This window comes from Lathamus discolor, chromosome 5, assembly GCF_037157495.1.
Source record: "Lathamus discolor isolate bLatDis1 chromosome 5, bLatDis1.hap1, whole genome shotgun sequence".
Classification (NCBI taxonomy): domain Eukaryota; kingdom Metazoa; phylum Chordata; class Aves; order Psittaciformes; family Psittacidae; genus Lathamus; species Lathamus discolor.
This window is the reverse complement of record NC_088888.1, coordinates 55242222-55264324: the sequence shown is the minus strand read 5'-3', so window position 1 is coordinate 55264324 and position 22103 is coordinate 55242222. Positions and strand designations below refer to the sequence as shown.

Below are 22103 nucleotides of genomic sequence, written 5' to 3'. Positions count from 1 at the left end.
AGATTGTCTTGCATTTCTGGACATTTCAGATAATTATTTTGTTTGGAAGATCAGTTCTTGGATTGAAGTTTGGTACCTACTCTTAGTAAATTATATATTTTATTCATATATTTGCTTACCATGACTGCTCTTCTCACTTTCATCCACTGCACTTCTACTTTTAGGATGATTATCAAGTTCCTTACCAATGTGTATGGCTTCTCAGTGCAGTGGTCAAGCTGTGGAGTCTGTTTTCTGCCAGTTATTCATGTGCAGATTGACTCTCTTCACAGACATAGATTGGCACCTGTGTAAATGGCTTCTGGGGGAAAAATAACACACAGAGATCCTCAACACGTGATTAATTTCTTCAGATTTTACTAAAACAGCTTAAATAATTAGCACACTATGACTGAATGTTTATCCAGGAGATTCAAATCAGTGTTCCTTTGTTTGGAAACCTGCCAATCTGTCTCATAGCTGTGGATAAATTTATTAATGCCTGTTTTTTTCAGGGGTTAAAAGTTGGAATGGGAAGGCTTAGGAAAGTCCATAAAGAGCTGCTCCAGGACAACTGGGATCACTTATTCTGAGATGGTAGACTATGTCCTAGAGCTCTTCAACATCCAAAAGCTGTTCACCCTCTGTCTGCGTGACACTACCCCTGACCCAAACTTTACTTGTACAAGCATGCAGGTAGAACTGTTTTAGTTCCCTGCACATAAAACAGTTGGTAATGTGACAGTAATGATTCTGACCAGGCATATACTTGTGGCTTCAGATGGAAAACTAATTTAGCTATTGGAAAATGTTTCACTTTGAAATTTTATGCTCCTGTATTTTGTCAGAAGGAGCCTTAACTGAGAGTTAGGAAGTAATAAATATCTTCCCTAATCCTGTAATTTAGGAGAAAAAAATTATTTAAATTAATTTTACAGCTTCCTCAGACTTTCAGTAAGCTATTGGGAAAACAGGACCTTGAAATGTTACCTAGCCTGTTTTGCAGCTTTCCAACAAGCCTATTTTGATAAGCAGCTAATGATCATTTGAATACTATTATTTAAGAGAGTGCACATTTAAACAAAAAGATGGGTATTGCCTGGAGATAAATTGAGGTTCACTGTAGAAGCTGTCATATTCCAGTGCTGCAGGAAAGATTTGCCTTGGTCATCTGATCAAAATGACATTCTGTATTTTAATTCCTGTGAGAAGTTACAGATTATTTATATAACTGTAGTTATGACTATGCGTAGATATCTATTGCAGTATTTATCTCCATGGATATATACTATGTAGATAGATTTAATTCCAGGTGAATTGAAAACTAGTTAAGTTCCTTCTGTCCCCAAAGGAAAAAAGTGAGAAGCTAACGATAAGAGCTATGTTATGTGTTCAACTGCAGGAACTGTGTGTGTAAATTGAATGTCTGTGTATGTGCACAGATGAATGCCTGCATTGCTAAAGTGCAGATTTTTGGGTTTTTTTTCTGAGTGAAATACGTAATTTTTGGAATTGGCCATACATGGTGAAGAATAAAAATGCAGTGTTATTTTAAAATTCTTGGATGCCTAAAACTTGTAGATGCCTAAAAATGGCACTCTCTATAGTGTACTAGTACTTAGATTCTAGGACTCAGCTCTAACCATTTGGCTGAATCAACTCATCCTTGTGTGCATTTTCATGAATTGTTAGATTAACAAAATGTGTGTTTAACAAAATATGTAGCTAGGTTAAACGCACTAAATAGGATCCTACCTTGTTCCTTGATTCTTAGAGTTACTCATGTGGTTAATTCAAGACATATCACCAGTTCCACTGAGCTTTTGCATTCTATTATGCTGCATACCTGGTACATCTATAAATGATCTGTTTTCTGGGCCACCTAGTTGATAAGACGTTACAGTGGCGGTTAAGAGGGGGCTGTGCTTCTTGCACAGGGTAGAAGGAGGGAAGATATTTTGGAGTCAGTAACTACTGGCAGTAGGAGCTGGTTTGCTACTAGAGTCATTACGATTCTTAAATATATTGGTGTGAATTTTGCTGCAGGTTCCTGTTTTCCTTGGAGACTGCAGAACTAACAAGTTGTCTTAGAGTAGTTAAATGTTGCTAGCATGATTTGTTATGGTTTTGTGTCTTGTGGTTGCCTGACTTCCTTAAAGCAAGTTAATACTGTTTTTCTCCTGAGGCAGTGCTGAGCTCCCGGGTAAGGTGCTGTAGGAACCTCACAGAAGGTGTGCTTTGGTGGAATGGAGGCTGTGGTATCTGGAAGTACAAACTTGGACTTTTTTTTTTCTCTTGTTGTAAAACAGACTTTATGAATGACCCTTCCTCCCTATTTGGTTTCTCTAACATCTCATCCAAGGATGACCTCATCTAACATTCTCTCTGTCTGTGGAATCACTTTGAATCTTCTCTACCACCGAGTGTTTTATTAAACTTGTTTAAGAGACTTCTAACTCTGTTTGAAATCTAGTATCGAACTCAGTGGTTATTTAGAGGGGGAAATAGAGACAGGAACATAAATTTAAGAAAAAGAAAACCAAAACCATCTAAGAACAGCAAAGTCTTGTGAACCTTGCCTGTGTACCTTGCTGTGCAATTGTTTGAAATTGTGGATGCTAAATTCTCTAGGACATAAATCACAGGGACAACATTTCATGTTTACATTCTCAGTAGGTAGAAAAAGTTGAGATCTGGCTGAGGCCAGAGGAAGCCTGTTTTCTTCCTAATGTGTTCAGGGTTGTTTTTTTTTTTCCCTTCCTTTCCTAACCTGAAGACAGGTTAGAGAAGTAGTCTGTGAGGGTAGACCCAGACACTGGTGAAGATTAAAAACATTTAGGACAGATTAAAAAAATGAGTTTTTTTGCTCAAGTGTTGAAAAGTTCAGATGACCTAGCACGAGAAATAAAGCATGTTACCTATGCTGGTAGACCTGGCTCAGGACTGACTGGTCATTCATAAGTGGTGAGAAGTCAAGCTGTCTTCAGAAGAGTAGAATGACAGCAGAGGGTGAAGTCTGGGACTGAGAGCTACCAGATGTGGCTGGAAAAACAGAAAAGGATCATAAAGGAAAGACAGAAACTGAGGAGAACAGCAAGGAAAAAGTGAGAGAGTAGGTTGCTCATGGTAGTGCTCATGTGAGGAAGTTTCAGAACTGAGACTGGCACAAGACCATGACCCACAGTATGGTGATGTTCAGACTAAAACTGTGAGGTTGCTGAAGCAAAGTCTTTGCAGGGGGACAGTGACCATTAGGTAAGATTCTGGTAGTGGCTTGAGCAAGAAAGTGGAGACTGAAGTATCAGGTTGTATTTTAGATGGCTGACAAGAAGCCAGATATAAGAATTGGGAAAGGGGTGGGCAGTGAATGAGGTTGCAGAGGATCATGCCAAAGATTGATATGCATGTGCTATTTTTGAATGAATTGTGATTTCAGTTCAATCTTGAAGTTTGAACTTGACCGCTGGGTCTAATTAAGTGTTAGTTGTCTTTGGTATTTTGGCTCATGCTGGTTTCCATCTCAAACTGTTATCCAGCAATTCTGGCCTCTTTACCTAGCCAATCCCAAACTAATGCTGTCCCTTGAGCACAGATCTGACTTTTTGTTAGCTCAAGGATTGGTTGCTCCAAGATTACATCATCTCACATTTACCCCAAGAATTTCCTTAAGGGTTTCCAGTCTTATCCCTGTTGCCCCTGAAGTTTTTCCTGGTATTTCCAAGAAGTGTTCTTCCACATGAAAAAAGAGACTGCTTTCAAGACCATGGGGGCTAAGTTTAGCCTGATTCCCACAGCAATACTATTAATCCTCAAACACATATCGAACAGTCGTATTTAGAGATGGAGGGTTGTTAATAAAGGTGATTTGGGAGTATTCATGCTGAACAAATGTGCTTTTCTTTTGTTGTGACTTCGACAATTGAGGTTTTCTTGGCAAGCTGCTTTTGGGTAATAGCTAAGGTATCAACTACTTCTGTATGCTTTCATGTTTTAAAAGGGTTTGTGCTTGAGGGTGGTGTTCTATTATTGCATACCATGCCAGGCAGGGGTTCAGCACCTGTGTTGCTGCTCTTTATCTTCCTACTCAGGGGAGGTTGTAATTAACAAGGTTGAGTTCACCACATTGTGCTCTTCAGTGAAGTTGATGGTATGAATCAAATCAGCTCTGTTCTGTTAAATAGGAGGAAATCCAGGTACACTGGGGGACTCTAGGTGGAAGAAATGAGAGAGAGCTGGAGGGAGTTTTGCTTTCTATATGAAAATACAACATATTCAATTTCAAGTTGTTGAATACTTCAGATTTGCTGCTTGTAACCTCTATTCCCTGCTGCCAGAACTTAACAAAGTTAAATTCTAAGTGCCGTGTAATAGAGTACACAGGCTCCTGTGGACCTAGGAAAGGAATTGTTCTCTTATGTATTAAGCAGTATACAGATGTCAGGAGTCAGCTGAGATGGCAGATTACCCTGCTAAAGAATTGAAATACAGGGAAAAGTGCTGCCCCAGATGCAGTCTGGAGCAGAATTTTCTTCCACAACAGAAACAGATTGAGAAATTTAAAACAAGTCCCCAAGGAGTGAGAATGTTTTCTGTTACCTTATATGTTTTGCATAGTTTTCTTTGCAGACAATGAAGAATGGGAGGCTATTAATGGCTGGAACCACAGCAATCATTCTTCTCTTTACTGAATGATTGGGAGATAGAATATATTTTGTTTTCTCTATATTATACCAGGCAGGCCCAGGTCTCACAAACATTTATGTACGGACTTATCTTGGTTATCATGCATACTGATCCTGGTCTTGGACACGCAGAAGAAGAAAGTAACTGGAGATCCAGGATAAATGTTAACCGTTCACAAATTTAGATTAGGCAATAAAGGTATGCTTGTCCTTAACATTTAGAAAATTCAGACAGTAGGTATGGCTTTGCTTCTGCAAACTTTGTACAGCTGTAATGTTCTGAAATTGCTGCAATCAGAGGTACTTTTAAAGCAAATTTTGGTCAGTAATCTGCTTCCTGTATTGCTCAGTGTACTGTTGCCACTATTCACATCAGTGATCCACATTAACCAGCTTTCCTATTTTTCCTATTTTGAAGGAAAAATATTTTTTTGCTTGGTTTTTTTTTTTTTGGTGGGTTTTTTGTTTTGTTTTGTTTACTTCTATATTGTTAGAAGCAAGGAAATGCTTTTTCAGGGACTACTGGGGTCCCAGTTGGCTGCTTTCTGGGAGTGTGTGGTACTTTCACATATTAAATTGCTTCTGTGCAGACATTACCATCTGATACTTCCAATAGCTTTTCAGAAGCAAAGAGGAGCAGAATCCAAATGACCTTTAGCAAGAAAACGTTGTTTTGTTTTCCTTGTGGGTAAATATGCTATCAATCTAGATTTTAGGAAAAGTTAATATCATAGCTGAAATAATTGATAATGGTTGTCCTGACCTTTTAACTCTTTACTTTAAGGCCTGTTGGAAACCCAGTCTTTGCATGAAGCAGATGATGATGTGGTCACTGATGTTGATTTCACCACTATGATTTCTGAAGAAGAAAAAGAAGAGTTAAAGATTGAGCTAGCCAAGGTAATGAATTTGAGTTTCTGTGAGTGTTACTGGTTTTACATCATTAAAATGGAAGATATTAATTGTAGGATGAAGTACACATCAGAAAGTTATTATCTTCCTTTTTAGTAAAATTATTTTAGGCTACAATAATGTGAAGCAATTTCTTTAGATATTTTTTGAAGATTAAATATCTTTACTTCATGATTGTAGAGAGAAAGTTAAATATACCTTACCATTTTATTCAAGATGTGTCTTTCATTTATAAACCTTCCTTTATAAAGAATGAAGCGTGTTCTTCTTACTAGATCTGTGATACTGTTGCTACCGTGGTTGTGACACCTGGAAAAGATTCTTTGTGTGGTGCTCAGAGAAAAAGCTGGAGATGGTTACAGATGAGACTGATGATGATAAGCACATCACATTTTTGTTTCCTTTGGCACTGTCATGTTTGGAGAGGGTTATATTTTTGGTTTGCATTTGTTGTTTGCTTAATTAAAGAACTTGATGTCATGACACCATAAAGAGGTTTAAAAATAATTCTTAATAACAAGGAGATGGGAGGAAAAAGGTGTGAACCATGTGGTCTTTTTATTACAAAGATTAAAGAGATTGTCTAGATTTGATCTACAGTGGGAGGGTGGATTCAGTTCTAGTTACTGCTGCTGAATACTGCAGGAGCAAGTGCAATTTAAAAATGGATAATGAGAGAATGGGAAAAAATGAGTATTTATTCTACATATGAGACAAATAACAAATCACAGCTGTATGAAGGGGGAGTTGATTTTGTCTAAATTGAAATAATGAATGCAACAGATATATTTAAATTAATATTAAGTTGTAATACTAAATATTCTAAGAAGTCACATTCTTAATGACTTTCAAGTCATTTACCTTTGGAGCTGATTTAGGATTTTTCACTTAAACAGAAACCAGAAGATTGTTTTTTGGGTTTTTTTTTTGTTTTGTTTTTTTTTAATGTTTATCAAGCCTTGTGTTTCTAAGTTGCTAGTTAATTTTTACTTCTTTGCTGCTCCTGTCATATCTGTAAGTAATAAGGTAGCTGGAACTTCACATCTTCAGCTCATCACATGGGAGTTGGGATGTTCATCAGTAGGTCTTCATCAGAACTGAGGCAGTGGGCACACTGAAGCACTGGAGGTTCCCTCTGAACATCAGGAAACACTCTGAGTGTGACTGAGCACTGGCACAGGTTACCCAGGGTGGTTGTGGAATTGCCATCCTTGGAGATACTGAAAAGCCATCTGGGCATAGACCTGAGCAACTGGCTGTAGGTGTCCCTGCTTGAGCAGAGGGCTTGGACCAGATGACCTCCACAGGTCCCTTCCAACCTCAGCCATTCTGTGATTCTCTTTTCTGGTGAAAGGAACTTGAGAGGCAGATGGAAACAAGGAAGGGGAAAAAACTTCCTGCAGCCGTCTGAGAATGGTATGCCTCTCTCAAGAGAATTAAACTCAACAGTTTCTGGGCAACTGTTCTGCTTGACGATTCCTGTGGGAGCAGATAATTCTCAGTGGCTTATGTTAGAAATGCTTTAATTCATGTACCAACACACAAGTGAGAGATTGTCTTTCAAATATTATGATTTTGGCTGACCTAGAAGTTATTTTGTGATTTGCTTTCAGCAGTTTTCTGGCATACAGCTTATGCTTAAAACCAAAATAAAACTGGTAATTATTGCAAGAAAGGTTTGGAAAACTTTAATTTACAAAGAACAAAGTCTAAACTGAAAGAAGGCTTATGATTCTTAGAAAAGACTCTAAAAAACATGTCAGGCCTTGGTTCCTTCAGAAGGAAATCTCTGTGGGAATTGGCTAATGTTCCCTTTTGAAAAGCTATTAGTCCTTACTTTCAAGTCTCCTCTTCTCCACTGCTGGTAGTTTTGTTTTCTTCCATGCCCTTATGTGTTTGGTAATACCTGCTTGAGTCTGTAGGAGCAAACACCTTTGTTACTGTTCTGAAAGGTTCAAATCTTCCTTAATGCTGCAATTATTTAAGAGCTGATATAATGGGGAGCTGTTGTGAACACCTGTTGTGAATGTATTTAAACAGAAGATAGATGCTCCATCTCTATTGTGTGTCTGCTGTTTATATTCTCTTTTTTCTCTTCCTCCTCTTCCATGGCTTGTAGTCTCTTTGTACTGAAAGCTTTTCAGAGTATGGGCTAACTCTGTTCTTGTATTTGTAGTCTGGCTAACACAGCAGGCCTCTGACCTTAATCAAGCCTTGGAATTTCTACAGTGCAAGTAAAAAATGTAACTCCTACAGAAACTTTTATCAGTCATTTGAATTATGACTGATAGAAGTGAAAGAGGTCACTTCGGAATAATAGCGGGAAATTCTAGCCCAAAAACTTTACGTAAGGCCAGAAGCTTGTTAGCAGACTCCCTCTTCCCCAGCCCCCTCTTCCTTTCTCAGTGTGAGGAGCATGTTACAATGACTCTTGAGTCATTATGGGGGCTGAGGTTTTGAGCTATCTCACTCACTGCTGTCAGTTGTCCTTCCATTATTCCCATCAAAGTAGTCATATACTCCTTGCTGTCTTCCCCCTCCCATACCTTCACAAAGCAGCTATCTATCTGGTTTGATGTACAAGCTTGCTAGCTGATACACATATTCTAAATTCAGCTGTGTGTGCTACTGCATATTTATTCCCAGTTTAGGAAAGATGTGAGTAGCTTTTTCTGCAAACATATGGCTAATTTTATTTACGAGTGTCCCTGATGTCTTTGGGTGCTGTTCACCCAAGGAAAAAATTACAAATCAACAGGTACTCAGCCTGGAGGTGTAAAATTTGAGCGATATGATTTGGTGCAGAGGTGAAGTGCCTGTTATTTTTTTTGTGCTATGTTATTCTTTTCACAGTTACAACTACTTTCTTTTTAAAGGCTTTTACAACTACTTTCTTTTAAATATTAAGGTGCTCACATTTCCATAATATTTAATGCATTTTAGTGTATATATAATACTCAGCAATTTTGAAAAGGATAACAGTTCAATAACAATCACTAGTTTACGAAATATAATCGCTAATCACAATGTAAGGGTCCCATGGATTGACTTCATGATTGCTGTAACTTTCTTTGTGTCTTCAAGCCCACAAAAAGGGAGAAGGGAACTTTGTTCATATGTGGTGCATCTATATTCTTACAATCCTGTTGCACTTAGAAAGAAGGAAATGTGAGGAGTAGAAACTTGTATTTCTGTTGACTTAAGCCATAGTTTCATAATGGATTCTGCATTTGTAAGAGTGTACTTTTAAAAAATGCCTAGGCAGGTGATGCCTAATTTCCATAGGAGTTAGGTATGTAACCTGCTAAAATGCTTTTCAAGATCCTGCTATGAGCCCTAATACTTTCTACCTACCTCACAGTCTTCAGTCACTGATGTCTGAGCACTTGAGGGAGGCTTTGTATCTACCACTATTTTAAAATTATGGGACTTAAGGAGGATAGTGGCACTTCAAAGCTGCTCTCTGAAGAAAAATAATTTATTTTTTTTAATGCAGTCAGAAATGTTCATACTTAATGCCATTGGGCACACGGTTAATGCTTGCTTAGGGCTTTACAGCCTTAGGTGTCTATTCAATGGAACACATGGAAAGTAATTTTAACTGAAGCCATCAGATGTTTACATATCAAGGTACCTAATGATCAGCCTAGTGCTAGCTCATATGGAAAGCATTATTGCTTATGTACATGTAAGGATACTGGTATTGGTTAAGGAAGGAACTTAATTCCTTAAGTTAATTTATTATACAACTCCTTTATTTTAAATAATTAATTAATTCCTTTATTTTAATTTATTAGACTTAGTTCCTCAAGTTCTTTAGCAGTGTTACTCAGGCAGACTTGTGCACTAAGGGGTTTGCTCTGGATGGGAAACAGCTAAAGGGAGCTCTGAACTGCTGCCTGAGGAATGCTGACATCTGTGATTTCTTCTTTCTGTAAGCATTTAAGCAGCTATCCTCTCAGAAGACAAATTCACCTTGCCTCTCATGTGCAGGTTGAGAATATAATGGAACATAAAGGACAGGAGAAGCAATAAAACAATTTTGGATTGTTATGTATTCTACATAGAGAAGAGATTCAGAGCAGCCCTGTGGAGAAGGAATTGGGGGTGTTGGTTGATGAGAAACTTAACATGAGCTGGCAGTGTGCGCTCACAGCCCAGAAAGCCAACCGTATCCTGGGCTGCATCAAAAGGAGCATGGCCAGCAGGTTGAAGGAGGTGATCCTGCCCCTCTGCTCCGCTCTCGTGAGACCTCACTTGGAGTATTGTGTGCAGTTCTGGTGTCCTCAATGTAAAAAGGACACGGAACTGTTGGAACAAGTCCAGAGGAGGGCCATGAGGATGATCAGGGGGCTGGAGCACCTCCCGTATGAAGATAGGCTGAGAAAGTTGGGGCTGTTCAGCCTGGAGAAGAGAAGGCTGCGTGGGGACCTAATAGCAGCCTTCCAGTATCTGAAGGGGGCTATAGGGATGCTGGGGATGTTCTATTCATTAGGGACTGTAGTGATAGGACAAGGGGTAATGGGTTAAAACTTAAACAGGGGAAATTTAGATTGGATATAAGGAAGAAATTGTTTACTGTTAGGGTGGTGAGGCACTGGAATGGCTTGCCCAGGGAAACTGAATGCTCCATCCCTGGTGGTGTTCAAGGGCAGGTTGGACAGAGCCTTGGGTGGCATGGTTTAGTGTGAGGTGTCCCTGCCCATGGCAGGGGGTTGGAACTAGATGATCTTAAGGTCCTTTCCAGCCCTAACTATTCTATGATTCTACTGGTGAAGTGTTGTCATCACAGGCGTTGGTGAAACTGATGCCTTCTACTTCATTGAAGTCATGTTTTTGCTTTGTGTTCATAATATTGCCGCTTAATTCCTGAGCTGCTTGAATAATTTAGATAGCAGGTAGTGACGAAACAGAAGGTGATATGTGGGGGATTCAAGTGTGAGACCTTTCCAAGAATGAGCTTCCAGCCGGTTTTATAGAGAGGCAGAAGGCCTAAGTGTGTAAAGATGATGCTAGTATTGACATCCTAAATATAGCCCTGGAGGTCAGCAACTGATTCAGCTGGTGCTTGCCTCATTCCCTGCAGCCTATGGAGTTAAGTCACAGGAGACTGTGGTTCCAGGGAGCTTAACATACGGTAATCAGATACATTGCCATATGTTATTCTATTAACATATGGAGGAAGGAACACAGTTGGTAGGGGAATTTCTAAACCTGAAGTGAAAGGCAGCTGGTCTGCTGTCACTTGCCCTTGTTAGCTTCAGTACCTTTGAGTGCTGCTTGTGTAATTGGCTTGGGAGGCTCCAGGATGAAGAATGCTCACCATGAGAGCTTACCTATGCTCACTAGAGGGCTGCCCAAGGGGGAGAATCCTGAGCCAGTAGCAGCCTGAATCCATGGTCTTTCTTCTCAGTAAAGTGTTCTGATCCTTGTCTTGCTAAAATACTGTCTTGATTTAAATGTTTCAAGTAGTGTTCACTGCTGGGAGAGTTATATCCCTCTGTTTGGGCTGAATGGCGTCTCTGCAGCTTGAATTTGCATGGTTTGGTTAATGACTAGGAGCTCTGAAAAGACTCATCTGCCGTATTCTGAATGCTTCTATGCTTTGAGCAGGACCTGTTCATTCATGCTAACAATCCATCTGCTATTTATTTTTATGCTACTGTTTTGAAATATGTAGGATCTAAAATATGTAGATAAAAATGCATATGACATGAGTGGAAGACTGAAAAGCTGCAAATATGAAGTTAAAAGCCTGTGCATTCAAGGAGAGATGTTTGACTGAATTATCAAGTCTTCTCTTGTTCTGCCTGTTCCCATTTTACTAATGCATGAAAAACTGGTGCTGGAGACTACTAATGCCCCAAGACAAATCTTGGTCAGGTTGCTCAATAGTCCCTTACTGGAGAATTCTGTCTCTTACCAGATGCATGTATATGACGGTGTGCATAGGTGGCACAGTTTGACACAGTAATTTAATGTATTTTCAGCCCTGTTTTGGACTTGTCTTTGTGATCTCCACAAGCACTTTAATCTCTCTGTGTCTCTAGTCACCTACAGAAAATGCAAGTTTATGTGAGATTCATTTAATCTGCTAACAGTGTTTGTATTTATCAGTCCTTCGAACAGGCTAACACCTTTTTCCTTTCTCCTCCCTCTTTGTTTCTCTCAGCTAGAGGATGAAATTTCAACTTTGCGGCAAGTGCTAGCAGCCAAAGAAAAGCACCTGGTTGAAATTAAACAAAAGCTTGGCATAAGTCTGATGAATGAGCTGAAACAGAACTTTAGCAAAAGCTGGCATGATGTGCAGACAACTTCTGCGTGAGTACAGACCTTACACAAAATCATCCTTATATGTTGTATACCACGTTGGGGGTGTTGACTTCATGAGCTCTGGTATGAAATTTAGCAATTGAAATGCCTGTCTGAATGAGTAGATCGTAGGGATAAACATTTAAAGCTTCTCAGAGCAAGGAGACCTGAAAAAAAGCCTTCCACAGCAGCAATATGCTTTGCTACTGTGTTGCGCCTCACTCTTCTAAAATCACAGGGACAAAAACTGTTGTGGTCCTGAGAAGGTTATCTTCCTGTCCCATGACACACTCTTAGAGAGTCCTGAAGGGGGAGAGAGAGAATTTTTAAATCTCAATGTGTTATATTTTTTTCAACTTCCAAGAGAGGCAATGTAGAAAATAAATTAAAACCAAAACATTAGCAACTATTTAAAAAAGTAGTACCACAATCTGAGATATAAAGAATACTGGCAGGATCAGTTGATGTTTGACTCTTTAATTCGTTGTTTTGGTTGTCCAAAAGGAACAAAAAGATGTGTTGGAGTAACTGTACCATCTTTGAGGTTGTCGTAAGTTCTATGTATTTGAGTTTTTATTATTTTTCAGCAGTGTGTTCTTAGGCAAGTTCTGGAAGTCTCTCGCAGCCTTGGTTTAGCACTGTGCAGAATATGTAACTAGTTCACAAGAGTTCAATGAAACGCAGCTTTGAGTTCCCAGGGTGAAAGATAATGTGTAAATATGAAGAACTGTTAACTCCACTGCTGTTGTTGAAGTGATTTGAACTTGAATTTTAAAAATTTTAATTTATTTTTTTTTAACCAGACCAATTGTCCTGTGGAAGTCTAGTCCAAGTCAGTTGCTGCCTTCAAGAACGGTGCCTTATAAAAGCAAACCAGTTCTTGGATGAGGAAGCAGAGGAGAGAGGTTGTTTAGGCTGCAGCTTGCTGCCAAGAACTACTGGTGCAAGCCTTTGGTCTCACGTAAGGAAGGAGTTAAAAATTCACATATGGACATAGTGATAAGACCTATCCCAAATCTGCCACACACACACAAAAAATTAATGGTCAATCCCAGGATAGGTAGTGTTACTCTTTGCTCTGTATCTTGTAGTGTCACCAAGAGAGGTGGCTAATAAAACTACAAACTCCAAAGCTCTAGGAAGGCAATAATAATTACTGAGGGGCTGGTCTCAGCTTCATACTGGGTTTTATGCTTACACATATGAACTTGCCATGTTCCTCTAAAACTATTTGGGCTGAATTAATAGCAACACTGGGAGAAAGAACCACCCACTTATCATCAAGTACTGTCTGAAGAGTACTGTACTTATGAGAGTATTAATAATTCCTTTTCTTTTCAATTGACAACTCAATTTGACACCTAGGGAGAAGCAAGAGTGAGCTGCTGTACAGCAGACTTGAGCTGGGATTTGACAGCAGGGCAGTCAGGGCAGTGGCATCATCCATGAAGAAGCAATCCCACACAGCACCTGAACAAAGGGAGCAGAGCAGGTCCAGCGACAGTAAACAAGGTCAAGCCAGGAGTTCAGATCTCCAGAAAAGTCTGTAGTGATGAGCCAGGTTCAAGGTCAAGCCAGGAAGTCCAATATGTGAGTCAAAATCAGTGAGGTATCTGTCCAGATATAAGCACAGTGGTAACATAACCTGGGCAAGAACCAAGGACTTAAATGCAGTCTAAGCTTTAGTGTAGCTCACAAGTGGAGGTATACCTAACAAGGCTTCTCGTGGCTCTTTCTTGCACAGCGCTGTCACCACAGTCTTGCCCAAAGTCACACAGTTGTGCTGTGTCAGAGCTGGCCCTGAGCCTAGGCAGCCAAACCCATGGGAGTGAGGGGAGACGGGGAGAGTTTGCAATGCCTCTTGGTGCACTTCAGGCCCTGACAGAGACTTGGAAAAAATAAGTAAAAAATGTATATTTTTTCCATTAAAATAATCATTCTTTGTCTTTTAATGGGAAGTCCAATAGGGCATGAACCCCTTAATAGGAAACGTAGTTTGTATGTCTCCTGTCTCTAACTTCTGGACAGTTTCTCAGCTGTGTCTTATTTCTCATGACATGCAATTAACAGTATCATCCATTCTGGCTCGGTGAGGATGTCTGGCACGTGCTAGGAGACGACAGTCCAGACAGACTGAGCCTTAGAATAGGCACCTGAAGTAGTTACTTAGGAGTCACTAACAAAATTCTGACAGAAAAGCTTTCATTTTTACTTGAAATTTGGTAGCAAATTCCAAGACAGCTTTTCATTTTACCTTCACAATGTTGACATTTTCCACAAGGATAGAGACACTTAGGAGACATCATCAGAAAGGTAGCTGCTACTTTTTATTTAAAGATGTGTTTCAAAACTAAGAAGCCATTAGGCAATGAGCATCTGCAAGTAGTTATGTGGAAATGAGCAGCAGAAGTCCATTTGCACCCTTGAAAACCCTGATATCCATGATCCAGTTGCTATATAAATCTGGCTGATGCTCATGCCAGTACACTGATGCCAGTACAGATCATGGTAATCCAGCATTCTTCAGAATGGATGTGTTAAGTAATAGAGGTGATTCATTGTTGCTGCACCAAAATAGAAATGGAATAGCATTACTCACCAAGACTCTCTGATTTAGTAAGGATGAAAAGCCAGTTTTAAAAAATAAAAGTTCAAAATATTTACATGCCTGTACTTTAGGATTCTAAATCTACAATTAGTCATTTTAAATTTTAAAAATACCTGTTTCTAAGGAGGCAGATTTTGCTTTCATGCAGTCTTCTGGGGTTTGTAGCTGCTGTGCTTTCCTGGAACTTAAACCCACTTGCCTTTAATGGGGAACTTTTCAAAGCCACAGAGAACAAGTAAGCACCAAATTTTTGTCCTCTTATTGTTAAAACTATTTTTAAGCTTTCCATTTAGGGACACATTCTTAGGGTTAAAGTGGACTTAGAGGCAGAGGGCTGAACTTTTCTCAGGAACAGTAAGGTGTGTTTGAACAACTAGTTAAGACTCATGACCTGACTAACAGGATGGATGCCACCTGGCATGACTAAATTTAAACTTGAGATTCTGACTATGAAACTTTTCATTTTAAATGGTTGGCCACAGGTAGCTTAGGAGTTAGTCTGAGCAGGATTAACATGATTGTCATCAAAGAATCCTTATTATTAAAAAGGAAGAAAATATAACAGTTTTCATACTGAGGAAAGCTAGAGCTGGATATTAATGGGCTGATGTTCCCCATTAATTGAAGATCCTGTCAGGCTCAACGTGAAGTTCTGTACAAAGTCCATTTTCTTGTTATTAATTCGTGCTTTAAGGTATGCAAAAGCAATTTAACTACCCTGCAGTAAGACATTACTGTTGCAAATGTAATATGGAGCTTCTAGTGTATAAAATCAGCTTTTTTATCAGTTTTGTTTTTCTCTAAATAAAACCTGTAATGTTGTTTTCATTTTTCAGCCTTGTATGACATACACCTGGAAGTCATTCATTTATGATGATGACCAAAATCATGATGCATTTTTCACATTCCTTGTTCATTTCCTCTGCTATTCTTCAGTGCACTGATTTTCAGTATAATCTCTGTGTTAGGGAAGGCAGGGATTCTACTATAGAAGATATCAGTAACTAGAGAGCAAACGATTGCCTCAAGTTTAATTTGCTTTCATGGTGGCAAGGCATTCAACTGGAATGACTTCCCACACACACCTTTTTAAAGATCAGGTTTCCAGTGAATGGAGGTAGGTGGATATTCAGATAGCTTCTAGCAAAGCAGGTTTTTTATTTGTATTTTAAACACAGATAATTCAGTCTTATTTAGATGCTGGAAGCAGGGTAATGTTGGTGGATTTCAAGGTTATTTATTTTAGTTTAAGAAATCATAAAAAATGTCTTTACAGGGATATTTACAAAGACCATAATTGAGCTTTTCTAATTAACATTTTGCAACAAAGGAAAGGTTTTATGTAACCTGAATGCAGTATGTTTATGTAGTTAATGCTGCTTGATTGACGGTGCTTCAGTGAGGTTCCCACAGCTCTTTCTAGCTTTTTGTACTTCAGATTTTCACTGCATAGTGCATTAAGGTAAGAAGATGGCTTCTATAAAGATTGGCCTAGTTTAATACAGTGTCACAGCATCGTTGAGGTTGACAGCATTGTCAGCAGACTGTCTAGTCCAACTTTCAAAGCAGGGTCAGCTAAAGCAGGGTGCTCAGAACTATGTCTAGTCAGATTTTTAGCATCTCCAAGAATGAAGACTCTACAGCCTCTCTGGGCAACAGCTTTTAGTTACCCTTACTGTGAAAAATCTTCTTTTGTTTAAATATTTCCTGAGTTCAGTTAGTGCCCATTGCCTCTTGCTCTTTCACCAGATACCACTAGCCTTTGCCGAGCATGTAAGTCATAACCATGCTCACCTTTGGCTGTCCCGCAGCTCTTAATGTGGTGCTCTTCTGTACTACTCTGGAAAACAAACAAACAAACAAAACAACACAGTAGAACATCATAGTGTTGTCCTCTCAGGAGATATTTCAGTACGACTGAGTTTCTAAGGAGCAGTTGTATCTGTAAAGTTACCCATCAAGAAACTCACTCCAGCCTAATAGTTCCCAGAAGCTACTTTGTCATTCTTTCTTGAAATGTTAGCAGCCGTTAGAAGGGATAAGCCTCCTCTGTTTTAAGTGGATAATCTTTCAACCCATGGTTGCAATAGTAATGCAATTACAGAGATAGCTTCTAGGGAGACGAAAATGGTTTGTTTTGCCATTAACCCTCCTCCCTCTCCCCTGCAGAAAAAAGAATACCGCAAACCAATACTCCAGATGTTCAGACCACTGTCAGCAGCAGTTCTGCCATGGCCAGTAGACGATTAGAATGGCTAAGAACTTAAAAAAAAACCATTGTCTGCTTGGGGGCTGTAATAGTATATTGAAGTGAAATGCCTCAAAGCCCATATGATTAGTGATGCCAGCCAGGGGTTTGGGAAGCCTATGATGTGATGGAAAATGGACCCATGCAAGACTGCCATTTAGGACAGGAATCTCACAAAACTGTTTTCAAAATTACTTCATCTTCTGCCCTCACAGACAAAAGTTGTCAGTTGTTATAGAAAGGGAAAATGTAATGAATTAGAGGCCAGAATGAAGAGAACTGTAAGTGCTGACTCCAAACAGCATGTCTCCAAGATGGTGCCTGGGGCTTTCTCAAGTGGTGGTTGTCTTTTGAAGCCTTTTTTAGGAAGGTTTCGATATTGCTCTGCTCTTGCATGTAATTACTTGAGACGAACATTCAACGTGGACTTGGCCTTTCCCTTCACACACAGAATAAAGATCTTTTCATTTGCTGCTGGCTGAGAGCTATGTGAGCAGGCTTAGTTCTACTGATAGAGAACCTGAGGACAACTGTATGGTTTCCACAAATAGTGGGAACTTACCATTTTGTAGTTCAAATTTCTGCCAGGTGATGAGAAAATAGAAAGTAATAGTTACGCAGCATGTGTTTTGGGCTTACAATCTGAAGTACTTGCAGTCTTCATTAGTGTAACTTTAAATATACAGTAATGTTCCAGGGGTTCAGAATTTTCTTAGGAAGTCAAATATAATTTGTGGACAACCACAGTCCTACTGTGACTTTTAGGAATTCAGCATACCATGTTCCCCCCCGCCCCCACCTTGTTAGAAGTGGTAGTAAAAGAATTGTGGGTGTTTCTGTTCATCGCAATGTGTAATCACCTTTTAACATTTTCTTTTCTAAATCTGCAAGTAAGTGTAGCAGTTGTGTAAGTGAAGAAATTGTATGTTGGCTTTAGCAAGCACATTACCTGCCTGTGAGTCTGTGCTGTATGGAAGTAAAGGAGCCTCTCACTTCCACTGAATTTGTGTCCTTTGGGTCAAATCAGGCAATGTCCATGGCTTCTTAAAAGGTAATTTTTTTTGCTTTTTTTGCTTCCCTTTTCCACACATCTCTGGCTTTGAATTTTGAAGGATGGAGTAGTAAGGTTGGAGAAAGAAGTTATCTTTGGCTATTCTTGTTACTTTTTCACTTGTTTACATCTCAACTTTCAGCTAATGGAAAATCCACAGCAAGGTTAGGTGATCTGTTCCAGATTGATGAATATAGTGTTATTTTCTCAGGGAAAAGCCCACTGTAATTATCATTGGGCACTAGAAAATACATTAAGTGTATATTATAGTTATCTGTATGTATGTAGCTAAGAAAGAATGGGGAGGCCTGAGTGTAAATTGGAGTCTCTGAGATTACCAGGATTAAAAATATCCAGGAAAGGGTCAGTGAAAAGGTGAAAGGGAAGGAAAGGGAGAAATGGAAGGAAAAGGTAAAACAGAAGTTGAGCTAAAGGAAAAAGAAAGGGGGGGGGGAGGAAGAAAAGGGATAAAGGAAAGAAAAGAAGGAAACAAAGAAGGAAGAGAAATGGAGCGGAAGGGAAGAAAGGCAAGGGAAGAAAGGAAAAGAGAGGCTGGAATATGTTTAATGTGCATAATTTTGTTGATCTAGTGTAGAGCACAGAGCCCACAGACAGTGTTATTGGCATAGTTTTAGGTGTGATGAACTGTGAAGTTTCAGCCTGGAACATCTTAAGATCATCTGTGCTTGAGCCAGCATATTGTGGCTTTTCTACCTGAAAGTTAATGATACCACAACAGCTTGTTCTTCCCCTATTCTGTCCTGCATTGCACAAATAGTGCATTTCACATAATTGTATCCCAAATTTTTCCCAAGTTTTTAAGATTACAGTGCAGGACAGCATGGAATATTTGTCACCTTTGTCTGGCACCTCTCCTGACCCGTGACTCTCCAGCCTACTGAACAGTCATCTTCCGTGTGTTGCACACAGATTTCTGGCTGCAGGCAGGTCCCCTGTGAACTGCAGAGGTTCAGTTCCCTAAGCTCTGCCCTTCCTCTCTCTGTGGGAGAGGAACTACCTGGGGCATACTTCCTTTGACTGCTTTAGGCATATGTACCCACCCAAGTGCCAGCACAGTTTCAATTAATTCTGAACATACTTGGCAAAGGCAAGAATGTCTAAAAAAAGTACATCTGTTGTTTGGTTTTGAAGTTGGAGTAAATTTCAGATGAGCACTAAAAAAAAAAAAAAAGAAGTAATAAAAAAGCACAACACCTTAGAGTTTATTTGTGGGCAAAATGGCAATATGGATGCTCTTACAGAATGTTTTGTGTACATGTTGTCTTCCATCACATATACATTTATTTCATTAGAACATTAGCATGGTTTAGTAAATGCTGAGCCCTGGTGTTTTTCTTTTTCCCAGAAAATCGACAGGAAAAATAGTTCTCTAGCTGAGGGTTTCTCAGAGATCCAGATGTTTTACATTGATTCCAGAAATGTCATTCTTAAGCTGACTAATGGTTTGAAAACTAAGCAAGCTCCGTAGGCCATGGCTTGTGCTACCAGGCTCTGCTCTACTGTATGGTTTTGTTGTTAATTGTTTGCATTTTGTTGCATCTTATGTAAGCTTTATCACAGAAGAGGGTTTCTCAAATGGACTAATTTTGCAAGCAAGCATTGATGGAGAGGCACAATGCTGAATGAAGATGTGCTAATTAGCAGATGTACTAATTTTACAGAAGCTGAATGTAAGTTCCTTATAATTTACTGCAATAGGTTGACTGTGCCGTGCAAAATATGAATATTATATTGGTAGTCTACTTCTGTCAGCAGCCCCTGTGTTGCACCTATGAATGAAGGTTAGATTGACTCTGCCATGTGAAGGGCAATTCTGCACTGAGTTGAGATGAGATCAGGTAGCATGCAGTATGATTACCTTGTCTTGTCCTGCAGATGAACATTTAAGCATCCAGGATGCATTTAAACATCAAGATCTCTGACCTCTCTATGTGTCTGCTGCCTGACTATACTCTATATGAAGAACTATTTTCTTCACATGCTGTGTTTTATGAAGTGGGATGTTCTTTCATGTGCTGTCACTGGCTGTAAAAATCAGCTAGTGAGACCTGGCTGTCATGTGGTAGTACAAACCAAATGCAGTAAACTGTCAGTTGAAAATGCAGTCAAAATATGCTGCAAATCTATTTTGCCTAATTAGTGTGTTACACTGATGGGGATATGCATTATCTTTAAAGCTTCTTTTAAGTGTGTTGGGCATATTATCAGAATTTAACTGCAATATCAGCAGATTTTATGATAACCTCTAATAATCAGTTTTATAAGCAATTGCTTTTGTTAAAGAAATACCCAATTTAAAAAACCAAATTATAATCTGAAGTTGATGGATGAAATTCTTACGTTAATGTAATATAAAAGGATAACATCCAAAATGACACAGATGAGTTTTATTAACAGGGTTACAATTGTGACAGGAATTCGTATGTGTTTAATCCTTCTTATGTATGAAATGCAGTAGAAATATTATTCTTAAGTGCTAAGTGAAAAGCATGGAATATGATCCCTTTTAGCCACTTCCAGCAATTCTTCTGTGCTATGGCATATGTTTAGATGCCACAAAACCAGAGAAGGCATTCCTACTCTTAACAGCATGAATCAGATAGACTGGTTCTGTTTTCACTAATGCTGCTGGGCATCTGGCATAACACTGTTAAACTCAGAGAAGTTATGGTTACTTTGCATTAGTGTAAGAGAGGCTCAGAGCCTAATGGCATCTTTGTGTGAAGATGCACGCTGTGGGTTGGATAGAAGGTGGTAATTCTTGACTCTCTGTGTTATAAATTCTTCAAGTTTGTTTCTGCTGGGGCATTTATGCCTTAAGGTTTAGTGTCAATGATCTTGTTTCATGCAATGGCTGACTGACTGCTGAGATGCTGTCACCTGTCCTCATAAGCTGCACAGTCTGTACTTGCCCACAACAGCTCAAAGGATGGGAACACACAGGTGGTGTAAATGACTTAGCATGCTGGAGCAGCTGGTGGTTTAGAGGGACTTAAGCCATACGTATAGCACTCCAATGAATAAATGTAAGCTTTACCTGGAATATCCAACTTTATTTCTACACTTAAGGTTTCTGAAAATAATGTAAACTCTTCAGTGCATTAAAGCAAAACTGCAAGCCTGTGTTACACGAGGATATGGCTGGCTCATATTATTTATGCTACATACAAGTGAGAAGGATTTCCAGAGGTCAGAGACCTGTCGAAAAGCTCATGGTTACCAGAGTGTTTGGCATCAAATTAATGCTGTAAATATGACATAAATATGATGGTAAAAATATCTGAGCCATAATACTTGCTATAGATCAATACAGAGCATAACTAACTACAGTAAGGCAATGTGCTCTGTGGAAAGATAATTTATGAAGAAGGCATAGTAATATGCATGATGATAGAGAGGCAGGGATGGAGTGGCCTATTTTTGAGCTCGACTAAAATGCAGATTACTGATTTTTGTCTTTCATGACAGGCATTGCATGTTGCATTGCATCTTTACCTTTATTATTTTGTTGTGCCTTAAAGCTCTTCTTCAGCATTGCCAAAGGGAGGAGGGGTGCATGCCAAAGGGAGGAGGGGCGCATGTCAAAGGTCATTTTTGCTAAAGTTAGTGCTGAAAAAAAGACCAGTTGTGTAACAGTCTTGGCTGGATTTACACTTTTACGTAATGTCAAAAATATTAGGAACATAAATGCAGTCTCCATGTCTTCCTTGCTAGTGGAAATTCTGAGGAGAATGTTGGATTTATGGGATTTAAAGGAAAAAAACCATAATATTAGTTGGAACACCAAAATCAGTGTAATTTCAGCCAGTTCCCAGAAGGTGTGTTCTGACCAATGTAATATACAGAAATACTAGGGGACTCTAATGTTTCTCAGTTGAATTTGAGTCTGTCTGCTGTATTGGTCATTTGGGACTATTCTTTTAACAGTTATACACAGTGTGAAGAACCTGCATCAGAAAGGTAAGACATGGAGATGTTTTGTCGTTAAATTAAATATGCCTGTGAAGGAACTCCAGGGTGTCTTTAAAGAAAACCAACCAACAAAAATCAGCCAACCAAACACCTTCCCCCCCCCCCCCAAACAAAAAAACCCAAACCAAAAAACTGAAACAAACAAAAAAAATCACTGCAGAAGGATATCTACAATGTATTTTACTATGCATAGTCAACCTGTACATAAATAGGTTCTGATACCAAAGACCTTTTAGACCTGGAAGTCAAGTCTTGACCTTCCTTTTGTCATGAGCAAAATTCCACTTGTGCTGAATGGTTTAGGACGCTTCTCTGCTA

The 22103-nt window shown here is 39.2% G+C and overlaps 1 protein-coding gene across 6 annotated transcripts in view; it reads left to right on the top strand.

Annotated features, from left to right (window-relative positions):
• TPD52L1 (TPD52 like 1) overlaps positions 1 to 22103 on the top strand; it is a 51643-nt gene that overhangs the window by 11410 nt on the left and 18130 nt on the right. For 4 of the 6 annotated variants that reach the window (XM_065680953.1, XM_065680952.1, XM_065680957.1 and 1 more), the window contains exons 2-4: positions 5446 to 5561; positions 11746 to 11894; positions 21741 to 21773. In XM_065680953.1, coding sequence (XP_065537025.1) covers positions 5446 to 5561; positions 11746 to 11894; positions 21741 to 21773 — 298 coding nt within the window. The remainder of the gene's footprint in view (positions 1 to 5445; positions 5562 to 11745; positions 11895 to 21740; positions 21774 to 22103) is intronic. The other 2 variants (XM_065680954.1, XM_065680955.1) reach the window with 1 other exon arrangement.